At 54.0% G+C, this 12739-nt stretch overlaps 4 protein-coding genes and 1 pseudogene across 4 annotated transcripts; 4 read left to right on the plus strand and 1 right to left on the minus strand.

The window, feature by feature from the left end:
* The first annotated feature begins 461 nt into the window (after positions 1-461).
* Positions 462-1478, plus strand: LOC144094263 (histone H4). The gene has a single exon (XM_077628198.1). The coding sequence runs from the start codon at positions 858-860 to the stop codon at positions 1167-1169; it is 312 nt and encodes a 103-aa protein (XP_077484324.1). The 5' UTR covers positions 462-857; the 3' UTR covers positions 1170-1478.
* Positions 1479-5174: 3696 nt separating this feature from the next.
* LOC144095643 (histone H3-like) lies at positions 5175-5821 on the plus strand. The gene has a single exon (XM_077629310.1). It carries the CDS (start codon positions 5175-5177, stop codon positions 5583-5585), a length of 411 nt encoding a protein of 136 aa, XP_077485436.1. The 3' UTR covers positions 5586-5821.
* Positions 5822-6190: 369 nt separating this feature from the next.
* On the minus strand, positions 6191-7219 carry LOC144094264 (histone H2A-like). The gene has a single exon (XM_077628199.1). It carries the CDS (start codon positions 6885-6887, stop codon positions 6513-6515), a length of 375 nt encoding a protein of 124 aa, XP_077484325.1. The 5' UTR covers positions 6888-7219; the 3' UTR covers positions 6191-6512.
* Positions 7220-7419: 200 nt separating this feature from the next.
* Positions 7420-8149, plus strand: LOC144094265 (histone H2B). Its single transcript, XM_077628200.1, has one exon. The coding sequence runs from the start codon at positions 7440-7442 to the stop codon at positions 7812-7814; it is 375 nt and encodes a 124-aa protein (XP_077484326.1). The 5' UTR covers positions 7420-7439; the 3' UTR covers positions 7815-8149.
* Positions 8150-9457: 1308 nt separating this feature from the next.
* On the plus strand, positions 9458-10478 carry LOC144094266 (histone H4-like; annotated as a pseudogene).
* The last annotated feature ends 2261 nt before the right edge of the window (positions 10479-12739 follow it).

The following is a 12739-nucleotide window of genomic DNA, read 5'->3' on the forward strand; positions in this document are numbered from 1 at the left end:
TTTCTCGGCATCCTGGCGACCGGGAGAGGAGGGGGAGCGAGGTACGTGCGCCGCGAACGGCCGTAGTCGCCCTCTCAAGGGCCCGCTCCGATGTGGTCACGGACACGGTGAAGTGTGTGCGGGAAGTTGGGGACACACACACACGATAAGTGAGTGCTTAATTTCCCCTTAGCAATGCACGTTTTGAGAACGGGCAGGTTTTGAGGACAAAAAAAAAAAAACCGCTTCTGCAGCTTCACAAGTCGCGAAACCCGCTAATTGTTGGTAGCGCCAGCAATGACGGTGTCCTTGGTGTGTCTTTAAGGGGCGCGCGATTTAACGGTGTAAACTCTCCCCTGCCAGTGGGGGGGGGGGGGGCAGCAAACAGAAACCACGCGCACCTGTTTGCTTGCAACGCAGGCACGCACGAAAAAAAAAAAGACTGACAGCAGCAACGACTAGGCATCAAGTATTTTTTTTTTTCCATGCAAACGGAGCAGGCATGACCAAATATCGGTTATACAGCCACTATTGCGAAGTATAGGAGGTGCGCTTCGTTTTCCATTGTTTGCTATTTCCGTTTTTTTTTTCTTGCGCGGTGGGGGGTCGCGTGATGCAGAATGGGGCAGTCTTCGCGTTGCTTGGTTGTTTACGTGTGCGCCTTGATGCGGTCGTTTTGGCTACCTTGCTGGCGGCGCGGCAGCCCTCCGAGAGGGCTCAGTAGTGCTAGCGAGCCGGCGCTTGCGGAGGCGGACTCTCATTGGTCGAGGCGCCGCAGCGAATGGCGGCTTCGCGCTGCCAGCACCACAGGCCGCCGAGCGTAACACCATCATTCCCCGTTCTCGCCTCGGAGTGTACACTTCGTCGTCGGCACCATCATGTCTGGTCGCGGAAAAGGTGGCAAGGGACTCGGCAAGGGAGGCGCGAAGCGCCATCGCAAGGTATTGCGAGACAACATCCAGGGCATCACCAAGCCCGCCATCCGTCGTCTGGCGCGCCGAGGCGGTGTCAAGCGCATCTCGGGCCTGATCTACGAGGAGACCCGCGGCGTGTTGAAAGTGTTCCTCGAGAATGTGATCCGGGACGCCGTCACGTACACGGAGCACGCTAAGCGCAAGACTGTCACCGCCATGGATGTGGTCTACGCGCTGAAGCGTCAGGGCCGCACTCTGTACGGCTTCGGAGGCTAGTCCGTCCACCGTGTGCCGTCTGGACTTCGGCGTCGTGCAAGCACCCTTCTCGCGAAAAACAGCCCTCTTTAGGGCTACCCAACTGCTGCATGGGCAGCCGCTGGTCATGCGAACCAGAGCTCCGGTTCTCGTGTGTCCCTCTCTCCCCTTTGTTTTGCTACCGTTTTCTGCATCCGTTTTTCCTTTCCTTGCGGCCTGCCACAGCGAGCGGATCACGACCGAACGGCAACCAGGAGTGGTCTCAGGTAAGCAGTTCCGTTCTTGACTCTGTGCAGTAGCGCGTGCAGTCAGTACTGTGAGTGTCGTCCGAGGGAGCATGCTCGCTGTTTGCCTAGTCAGTCACTGTCAAACGCAGTGGACGGAGTAAAACAAAGTGTGTGCTCGAATTTGCAAAGTCTTTCTGCATTGACCGTCTGGGATTCAAGTGAGGCGGTGTTCGAGAGGTGACCGTTCCAGAAGAGCACAGTTTTTTTTTTTTCGCTTTAAATGCGGGGCCTCATGGAATTCGGGGTCAGGTATGCTCGACTTTGTGCCGTAGTGCGTGCAACAACAAGTAGGGTATGCGAAATGCAGAGCTTCGCAGTTGCGCATCACTCGTGTCCGCCTGCGAAATGATCACAGCTCGTTTGAATGTCGCGGAAAGAGCGACTGATAATGTTGGCTACCGCTTAAAAAAAAAGGGGGGGGGGGAAATGCAAACAGAACGATTCGCCGAAGTCTGGTTAAGAGCGGAGATGCGAAGGTCCCTCTTTATTTTTTGGCCCATCGTGTTCTGCGTTGAAATTTTTTTGTGAAATGAAGGGCATTATAAAGTAGCCAATTACAGTTCCTACTCCCAACGTGACAGCGGCGGCGAGTTTTTTTGTTTTTTTCTTCTCCCGCACCAAGTTTACCCAACTCATCGGCGCAGAGCTGCGTTCCGAATCGAAATATTCAAGGCGGTGTAATGATTGCACTGCATTGCGTTTGGTCCAAAACCGTTACAGTTTTTCTCTATCGTAAATGTGGGGCGCTTTCTTGCCTGCAGGACATGTGGCCAGGTAATGCTATCACATTATTGAGCCCAAGTGTGCCATAAGGCTGTGCTAGTCAGCTTTACATGTCTGTGGCAGAAACACTGTTGGCGAATTTCAGCAGCCGTGCGCGCGTCAAAGAAAAAAAATTGGACGACTTGCAGCCATTCCTTGTATGCAGAGCGCCTCTCATAATCTGAAACCTGGAGGTAAACACACCTGGCCGAGAGACGTGCGAAATGGAGCATCGTGTTTCGTTTCCTGAATAGGCCTTTGTTCGTCAAATTGGGCTTCCAGAGTGTAACTCCAGATAAAAAACACAGGATGAACGGGACGGACAAATTGCAAACCATTGCAGCACGCGAACAGCCCCTGCCTCAAGTGAAAAGGGGGAAAAGAAGCACACAGCTTGGTTGTCTGCATTCCAAGTGACTCAATGATTGGTTCTGTAGCGTGTTCCGCTGACCTGGAACAACATTGTAATGCTGGGGGGACTTAACTTTTTGTACACGACGGTGCGGACGTTCTCGTCACAGTCGACTTTAAGGAACCTGCAGGGTGGGATGAGCCGCCGAATGCCTCTTTAGTCTTGAGTCATTTTTTTTTTCTCCCCAGTTATGAGTACAATTAGATGATTTACCATCCCACTGGTGCACCGCTACAGACAGTTGTCCAAATTCATAGGAAGCGTTATTGCCTCCGACTGCCCAGTCGCTGTCCAATTTGTGTTTGCGACGATCACTTGCAGTGAATTATTATTATGAGACCACATTGTTGGAGCAGGTTCAATTCGTGAGTTTTTGACAGGCAGTACAGACACCGAAACGTACCTGTGAATAATAGCGTGCAAAAGCACTTCTCCCATGGAAACTGGAATATGCAGGATCTGTGTGGGAGCCTCATTGCAAAGAAAGGATGTAATGGAATAATACAAACGAGAGGACCCACCTTCCCTACTAACGCCTGAGAATGGAGTGCGCACACAAGAGCACAGGTGTAAAGTCAGTCGTCTCCAGTAAAGAGGAAAATTGGACTTGAACCTTTCCCTTAGGCCAATATTTTGTGCCACAGAACCCGACATGAATAGCTTTCTTTCTCTGCTTGCTGTAAAGGAGTCGTCTGAAAAGTTTCTAACGACTATGCAAAAAATCTAACTCTCTCAGGGTGAAAAAGCGCCGCGGGAAAAATCCACGTATTCATCATTTACCCGAGTCGGTTTTTGCTTCGCGCGGCAGCAGCAGTCGACTGCGCGACGCGGACTCTGCTGTCTCGGAGGCGGGTATACTTGCGCAGGCGACACGAAGGGGGCGCCGCAGCCCCGCGCTGCGCCGACTGTGTTGCGTTGGCAGGGAGGGAGGAGCAGCTCAGCTCCGGGCCTCAAGTATTCCGTTGCGTGGCAAGCGTTGGGCGCTTTAATGGGGGCTCGCACCCAGGCCGGTAGACGTCCTGCGCGAATTTTTGTTATTATTTTTGGTTTGCAAGCTAGAAGCGTCGGAACTGTGCCCGCAAATTTCGTTGCGGTGCGGCCGTAGCAGAGCGCTATTCTACGCGGGCCCCTACAGATATGCACATCCTGGCCTATGCTATGCAAGGAAAACGACAGGGCAGTGGATATAAAGCACTTTTCTTTCTATTTTTTTCAATTGGCCGCAGTCAGTTGATCTAACCCAGGCATGCACTTCCGTTTGTTTCTAAGGTGACCGCAGGAAGTACACCTCAATTACGGAGAGATGGGATGCATTCTTTACGCGCGCTGCTCTTGCTCACTAACCTTGCCTGCCTAGTACTCGAAGCATATTGTCCCGCAGATGCAGGAGAGCTTTTAGGCATTTATGCGCGGCTTCCGTGCACTGCACTGTGCCCAGTTCTTTCTGTGCAGTAAATAGTAAATTGGTTCATCTCTTGCGGTGGTTTGCGAGCTTGGCGCCCGGGGAGTTTTTTTTTTTTTTCGCAATCCCGTTGCTCTTTGTCTCCAAGACAAGAAAGCCTCTAACTGATAGCGTTGTGCGCATACCTATCCAGCGAAGCGCATGAACTTCGCAGGCGGCTGTGAGAAGTAGTGGGTCTTCGTTTTGCTCCGCACTTTTGTCTTCTCCGCTGGCGTTGAACCTTCTATGATTGCTTTCCAGTAATGCGGCCTAACTCGGCCAACAATCGCCGCTTTTTTTTTACACGCGCGACAGTCTGTTCTACACCAGTAACGGCACGTGCTTTTCAGGCATGCGGCGGCGACACACTGTAAGGTATCCACATCCAAGCTTGGGAAAGCAGCCACAGTGCCTGGGCAGGGAGAAAAAGTGCCTTTTATAAAATTGCACGCCACCACTTTAATCTTTACACTCGCCTCTCACATTCATTCGCTCATGCCGACCGCAGTGCACTTAACAATTTTGGTTGCTGCCTCCTTCCTTTGCCTATTGAAATGAGCCAACAAACAGCGAAAATAATTACTTTCTCCTCCTCAACTAAAGTTCAGTTCTATACTCAGAATGTCTCCCGGAGCATTCATTGCTTGCTGTCGCGCTAGTAGCTTCGCCTTTCTTTTCGAAAGACTCATTGCCCGGTATGTCCAAGAAGACAAGCTCGTTGCAGTGCGCTAACGCCACACGGAACGACCCGCAACCGCGTCGACACCCTGGTGTGGTGGCAAAGTCGACGCTGCCGCGTACGCCCGGCTCCTGCCAGAGGGCTGCTTTTGCTGTGCGGGCAAACCTAAAGGATAGGCGCACCGTAATCTTGCGCTAGACCACGGTTCCACACCCACTTGTCTCACCTTTGCCAGGCGCGAAACCAACGCGCGCTCGAAAAGTAGTATTTCCAGCATTCTGGCGGCCGCCGCAGAACGGAGGGAAGCTATCGGTCCGTCAGCGGGGACCAATCGGGTCGGAGAGAGGGCGCGAGGGAGCAGCGCCGCCGCGCGGCGCGGAACACAGTCTCTCGCCGCCCGTCTCCGAAGGCAGTCCGTCCGTTACCAGCGTCCGCGTCCGGCACCATGGCTCGCACGAAGCAAACCGCGCGCAAGAGCACCGGTGGCAAGGCCCCCCGCAAGCAGCTGGCCACAAAGGCTGCTCGTAAGAGTGCGCCAGCTACCGGAGGCGTGAAGAAGCCTCACAGATATAGGCCTGGCACCGTGGCACTTCGTGAAATTCGCCGATACCAAAAATCGACCGAACTTCTCATCCGCAAGCTGCCCTTCCAGCGCCTGGAGAGAGAAATCGCTCAGGACTTCAAGACCGACCTGCGCTTCCAGAGCTCGGCCGTCATGGCACTTCAGGAGGCCAGCGAGGCATACCTGGTCGGTCTCTTCGAGGACACCAACCTGTGCGCGATCCACGCCAAGCGCGTCACCATCATGCCGAAGGATATCCAGCTGGCGAGGCGCATCCGCGGCGAGCGCGCCTAGAGCGCAGTGGCGCCCGGCACTTGGCGCCGCCGCCGCCGCCGCAGCAACGCATCACAACGGTCCTTCTCAGGACCACCCAAATGTTTGCTTTGGCCACGGGCGCACGAAACCGAGCTCCGAACCCGGCCGGTCCCTCTCTCTCGAACACTGCGTTTCGCAGCTGCTGGAAAACGAGGTGAGTTGTTGAAAGCCATGGCCCTGGCGTCTTCCGCGGGCTCGCGCTTGTAAATAACATCATTGCACAAGTCACGCGCGCGCGCCCAGTTTTGTGGGGGTAAATGCGGCGCTGGGCGCGCAAGTGAATGCAGCACGCGCCGCCTACATTAGGTGCACCTTGATACGCCGCGTACGTATTTATTGCTGTGTGAATAGTTTCTGTCGATATTACCGTCCGCTCACCTATTTTATTTCGTGTCTGCATTCTGCCTGCTGTGGCTTATTTCCGCTGTCCCAGTTCACGTCCTTCGGTATCTATGGCAGATGCCCGCGGTGGCGAAAAAAAAAAAAATCCCGTCCCTTGTTCTCTATTACTGTCTCAGTAAAGCCACTTCGTCATTCTCTCTAGCGCTGCTATGTGAAACCCCTGCTAGGGAACTGCCAAAAAAAAAAACAATGCGCTGGTCATGCCCCTTATTAACGCTCTACTGGCCTCCTGCTAGCGACTGGGCCAGGAAAAGGAAAGGAAGAAGGGGCCGATAAAACTAAATAAAAGCCAACCTGTGTGCGGCGCGCAGTGAGGCAAACACTTTGAAAAAACAGCCAGCGTGAGAGGGACGCAGCGGTCCAGAGCAAATAAAAAAAACAAAACCCAAAGGTATCACACAGCGAGGCCCCGCCGTGGCAGGCAGTTGGTTGGTCCTGATAAGGACCGTTAGTTGGGCGCTGCTGATGCGGCGGGCGCGCCTCCACAGACGTGCGGTAGACCGCTCACGCCTTCTTCTCGGTCTTCTTGGGGAGCAACACGGCCTGGATGTTGGGCAAGACGCCGCCCTGGGCGATGGTAACTCCCGAGAGCAGCTTGTTCAGCTCCTCGTCGTTTCGGATGGCCAGCTGCAGGTGGCGCGGAATGATTCTGGTCTTCTTGTTGTCCCGAGCAGCGTTGCCCGCCAGCTCGAGCACCTCGGCGGCCAGGTATTCGAGGACGGCGGCCAGGTAAACGGGGGCGCCCGCTCCGACGCGCTCCGCGTAGTTGCCCTTACGCAAGAGACGGTGAATTCGACCCACGGGGAACTGCAGTCCCGCGCGGCTCGAGCGGGTCTTGCTCTTGCCCTTGGCCTTGCCTCCTTTTCCGCGACCTGACATGGTGACTTCTGTTGTACGCTCGAGAAAGAACGGGGAACGCCGCGTGCGAGAACAGACAGGAACGGGCTGCTGCTTGATACTACGAACCTCGAGAGCGCGCCGCGAGAGAGAGAGATGGATGTTCTTGGGGAAAGGAATAAGAAATTGGGGGGAGCACGACGCGTGCGGTAATTTCTCTCTTTCAGGTGAGGAAATGGTCGTTGCGCCGCGCAGGGGGAGGGTAGGAGGAACAGGATAGTGGGAGAAAGTAGAGCTCGCAGATGCGCAGTCGCGATTCCCGTCTTCGCGTATTCGGGCCGGGAGGGGGAGGCCGCGCCAAGAGCAGAGCGCCGATGCGCACTCGACTGGGAGACAGAGCCGACAGCGCGCCGCGATACCGCGACGGGAGCGCTGGAGGGAGGGTGAGGAGGCCGCGACGCGTCGACCAATCGCGCGGCGGCCTGGCTCCGGTCGCTTGAACACCACGGTGCCAGTATAAAAACGCCGCGCGCCCCTGCGCGCGCGTTCTTTCGACACCGTCCGTCTCCCCGAGCGCAGTCGTAACTGATCGTCATGCCCCCTCAACCGTCGGGAAAGGCCGTGAAGAAGGCCGGAAAGGCGCAGAAGAATGTGCGCGCAACCGACAAGAAGAAGAAGAAGCGCCGCAGGAAGGAGAGCTTCTCCATCTACATCTATAAGGTGCTCAAGCAGGTGCATCCGGACACTGGAGTATCCAGCAAGGCCATGTCCATCATGAACAGCTTCGTGAACGACATCTTCGAGCGCATCGCGGCCGAGTCCTCTCGCCTGGCCCACTACAACAAGCGCTCGACCATCACGAGCCGGGAGATCCAAACTGCGGTGCGTCTCTTGCTGCCTGGCGAGCTGGCCAAGCACGCCGTGTCCGAAGGCACCAAGGCTGTCACCAAGTACACCAGCTCCAAGTAGGCGGCACATCGCGCTCGTCGCCAGTCGTCCCCCCCAACAACCTCAACGGCTCTTTTCAGAGCCAACCAAAGTGTTTGCATCGTCGAGTCTGCAGGTAGCGGCGCGATGCTCCGGGCCCCTTTCTCTCTCTGTGTTTTGATTGTTTAAGTTGTTTTCTTCATTAGCATGTAGCCTCGAGAAATGGATATCAGGCGGTTGAAATAGCAGCGGTTTTGCTTAGGCAGCATGCAATACAGCCAGATTGTTAAAGAACAATATTTCGAATTAGTTGTAGGAGAACTGTAAAGGAAATATATATGTATGTATGCATGTGAATACTCATCCGCATGAGCACGTAAGAGAGAAGAAAAAAAAAAGAAGCTTCTACCTATTATATGCTTGCTTAAGTGTGACGGCAGGAGGTAATTTATTGCGGAATTCCCCCGGTTTGGGTTTGTGTGGATATTTGGCCTTAAGAAGAGGTTATCGTTTCGTGGCCGCAACACGTGCCTGCGGACGTCGGGGAGGCCACTGTGTTCCCTCAGTCTGTTCTTAGGAAATTCGAAAGGAAAACAGTTTGCCACCCGTGGCGTGCCCCATCTGGCCAGCGGTATTCGAAGGGAGGGAGGAAGTACTTACGTACAGCTGTAAGGGTTACATACACCAATGTGCAGGACGTAGAACTGGGCAGTACAGTGCGGCGGACGTAGCTGTAGCAAATCAGTCCGCAGAGAAGCCACGCTTCACACTGGCCACCGGGCGAGCGCGCACTCGCAGAATATGAAGCGCTACAAGCACAATTTGCTGTGTCGTTAGTAATGTGCGTGTCCCCCAGCGCGTGCGGCGCGCCCGCGTTTTTGTTTTCTTTTTTTTTTCCCCGGTAAGAACGGCGAAAAATTCCGACGCTGGCAGCTGTTTGGTACCTTCTTTGGCTTCTTGCGGCCGATGCTGTCGTGCCAGATAGAGCAAGTAAGTCCTCGAACACGAGCAGATTATCGTATCGCGCGTGTGCACAATAGCCTGGCAATGGTCGGAAAACTGAAAGCGACGCTCGCACAGCTCGGGTTCGATCCAGCGAGCCGAAAGTGGGAAGAGAGGTGGTGAGACATTTGTTCTATGTGGCTGGAAAATTTTAAAGCTGTGCATTGGTTACTTTTTGAGATAAACGTATTTCTATGTAGTCCGCAAGAGAAACTGGTCGTTTCTCGGCATCCTGGCGACCGGGAGAGGAGGGGGAGCGAGGTACGTGCGCCGCGAACGGCCGTAGTCGCCCTCTCAAGGGCCCGCTCCGATGTGGTCACGGACACGGTGAAGTGTGTGCGGGAAGTTGGGGACACACACACACGATAAGTGAGTGCTTAATTTCCCCTTAGCAATGCACGTTTTGAGAACGGGCAGGTTTTGAGGACAAAAAAAAAAAAACCGCTTCTGCAGCTTCACAAGTCGCGAAACCCGCTAATTGTTGGTAGCGCCAGCAATGACGGTGTCCTTGGTGTGTCTTTAAGGGGCGCGCGATTTAACGGTGTAAACTCTCCCCTGCCAGTGGGGGGGGGGGGGGCAGCAAACAGAAACCACGCGCACCTGTTTGCTTGCAACGCAGGCACGCACGAAAAAAAAAAAAGACTGACAGCAGCAACGACTAGGCATCAAGTATTTTTTTTTTTTCCATGCAAACGGAGCAGGCATGACCAAATATCGGTTATACAGCCACTATTGCGAAGTATAGGAGGTGCGCTTCGTTTTCCATTGTTTGCTATTTCCGTTTTTTTTTTCTTGCGCGGTGGGGGGTCGCGTGATGCAGAATGGGGCAGTCTTCGCGTTGCTTGGTTGTTTACGTGTGCGCCTTGATGCGGTCGTTTTGGCTACCTTGCTGGCGGCGCGGCAGCCCTCCGAGAGGGCTCAGTAGTGCTAGCGAGCCGGCGCTTGCGGAGGCGGACTCTCATTGGTCGAGGCGCCGCAGCGAATGGCGGCTTCGCGCTGCCAGCACCACAGGCCGCCGAGCGTAACACCATCATTCCCCGTTCTCGCCTCGGAGTGTACACTTCGTCGTCGGCACCATCATGTCTGGTCGCGGAAAAGGTGGCAAGGGACTCGGCAAGGGAGGCGCGAAGCGCCATCGCAAGGTATTGCGAGACAACATCCAGGGCATCACCAAGCCCGCCATCCGTCGTCTGGCGCGCCGAGGCGGTGTCAAGCGCATCTCGGGCCTGATCTACGTACGAGGAGACCCGCGGCGTGTTGAAAGTGTTCCTCGAGAATGTGATCCGGGACGCCGTCACGTACACGGAGCACGCTAAGCGCAAGACTGTCACCGCCATGGATGTGGTCTACGCGCTGAAGCGTCAGGGCCGCACTCTGTACGGCTTCGGAGGCTAGTCCGTCCACCGTGTGCCGTCTGGACTTCGGCGTCGTGCAAGCACCCTTCTCGCGAAAAACAGCCCTCTTTAGGGCTACCCAACTGCTGCATGGGCAGCCGCTGGTCATGCGAACCAGAGCTCCGGTTCTCGTGTGTCCCTCTCTCCCCTTTGTTTTGCTACCGTTTTCTGCATCCGTTTTTCCTTTCCTTGCGGCCTGCCACAGCGAGCGGATCACGACCGAACGGCAACCAGGAGTGGTCTCAGGTAAGCAGTTCCGTTCTTGACTCTGTGCAGTAGCGCGTGCAGTCAGTACTGTGAGTGTCGTCCGAGGGAGCATGCTCGCTGTTTGCCTAGTCAGTCACTGTCAAACGCAGTGGACGGAGTAAAACAAAGTGTGTGCTCGAATTTGCAAAGTCTTTCTGCATTGACCGTCTGGGATTCAAGTGAGGCGGTGTTCGAGAGGTGACCGTTCCAGAAGAGCACAGTTTTTTTTTTTTCGCTTTAAATGCGGGGCCTCATGGAATTCGGGGTCAGGTATGCTCGACTTTGTGCCGTAGTGCGTGCAACAACAAGTAGGGTATGCGAAATGCAGAGCTTCGCAGTTGCGCATCACTCGTGTCCGCCTGCGAAATGATCACAGCTCGTTTGAATGTCGCGGAAAGAGCGACTGATAATGTTGGCTACCGCTTAAAAAAAAAGGGGGGGGGAAATGCAAACAGAACGATTCGCCGAAGTCTGGTTAAGAGCGGAGATGCGAAGGTCCCTCTTTATTTTTTGGCCCATCGTGTTCTGCGTTGAATTTTTTTTGTGAAATGAAGGGCATTATAAAGTAGCCAATTACAGTTCCTACTCCCAACGTGACAGCGGCGGCGAGTTTTTTTGTTTTTTTCTTCTCCCGCACCAAGTTTACCCAACTCATCGGCGCAGAGCTGCGTTCCGAATCGAAATATTCAAGGCGGTGTAATGATTGCACTGCATTGCGTTTGGTCCAAAACCGTTACAGTTTTTCTCTATCGTAAATGTGGGGCGCTTTCTTGCCTGCAGGACATGTGGCCAGGTAATGCTATCACATTATTGAGCCCAAGTGTGCCATAAGGCTGTGCTAGTCAGCTTTACATGTCTGTGGCAGAAACACTGTTGGCGAATTTCAGCAGCCGTGCGCGCGTCAAAGAAAAAAAATTGGACGACTTGCAGCCATTCCTTGTATGCAGAGCGCCTCTCATAATCTGAAACCTGGAGGTAAACACACCTGGCCGAGAGACGTGCGAAATGGAGCATCGTGTTTCGTTTCCTGAATAGGCCTTTGTTCGTCAAATTGGGCTTCCAGAGTGTAACTCCAGATAAAAAACACAGGAATGAACGGGACGGACAAATTGCAAACCATTGCAGCACGCGAACAGCCCCTGCCTCAAGTGAAAAGGGGGAAAAGAAGCACACAGCTTGGTTGTCTGCATTCCAAGTGACTCAATGATTGGTTCTGTAGCGTGTTCCGCTGACCTGGAACAACATTGTAATGCTGGGGGGACTTAACTTTTTGTACACGACGGTGCGGACGTTCTCGTCACAGTCGACTTTAAGGAACCTGCAGGGTGGGATGAGCCGCCGAATGCCTCTTTAGTCTTGAGTCATTTTTTTTTCTCCCCAGTTATGAGTACAATTAGATGATTTACCATCCCACTGGTGCACCGCTACAGACAGTTGTCCAAATTCATAGGAAGCGTTATTGCCTCCGACTGCCCAGTCGCTGTCCAATTTGTGTTTGCGACGATCACTTGCAGTGAATTATTATTATGAGACCACATTGTTGGAGCAGGTTCAATTCGTGAGTTTTTGACAGGCAGTACAGACACCGAAACGTACCTGTGAATAATAGCGTGCAAAAGCACTTCTCCCATGGAAACTGGAATATGCAGGATCTGTGTGGGAGCCTCATTGCAAAGAAAGGATGTAATGGAATAATACAAACGAGAGGACCCACCTTCCCTACTAACGCCTGAGAATGGAGTGCGCACACAAGAGCACAGGTGTAAAGTCAGTCGTCTCCAGTAAAGAGGAAAATTGGACTTGAACCTTTCCCTTAGGCCAATATTTTGTGCCACAGAACCCGACATGAATAGCTTTCTTTCTCTGCTTGCTGTAAAGGAGTCGTCTGAAAAGTTTCTAACGACTATGCAAAAAATCTAACTCTCTCAGGGTGAAAAAGCGCCGCGGGAAAAATCCACGTATTCATCATTTACCCGAGTCGGTTTTTGCTTCGCGCGGCAGCAGCAGTCGACTGCGCGACGCGGACTCTGCTGTCTCGGAGGCGGGTATACTTGCGCAGGCGACACGAAGGGGGCGCCGCAGCCCCGCGCTGCGCCGACTGTGTTGCGTTGGCAGGGAGGGAGGAGCAGCTCAGCTCCGGGCCTCAAGTATTCCGTTGCGTGGCAAGCGTTGGGCGCTTTAATGGGGGCTCGCACCCAGGCCGGTAGACGTCCTGCGCGAATTTTTGTTATTATTTTTGGTTTGCAAGCTAGAAGCGTCGGAACTGTGCCCGCAAATTTCGTTGCGGTGCGGCCGTAGCAGAGCGCTATTCTACGCGGGCCCCTA

This window comes from Amblyomma americanum, chromosome 6 (genome assembly GCF_052857255.1).
Source record: "Amblyomma americanum isolate KBUSLIRL-KWMA chromosome 6, ASM5285725v1, whole genome shotgun sequence".
Lineage (NCBI taxonomy): Eukaryota > Metazoa > Arthropoda > Arachnida > Ixodida > Ixodidae > Amblyomma > Amblyomma americanum.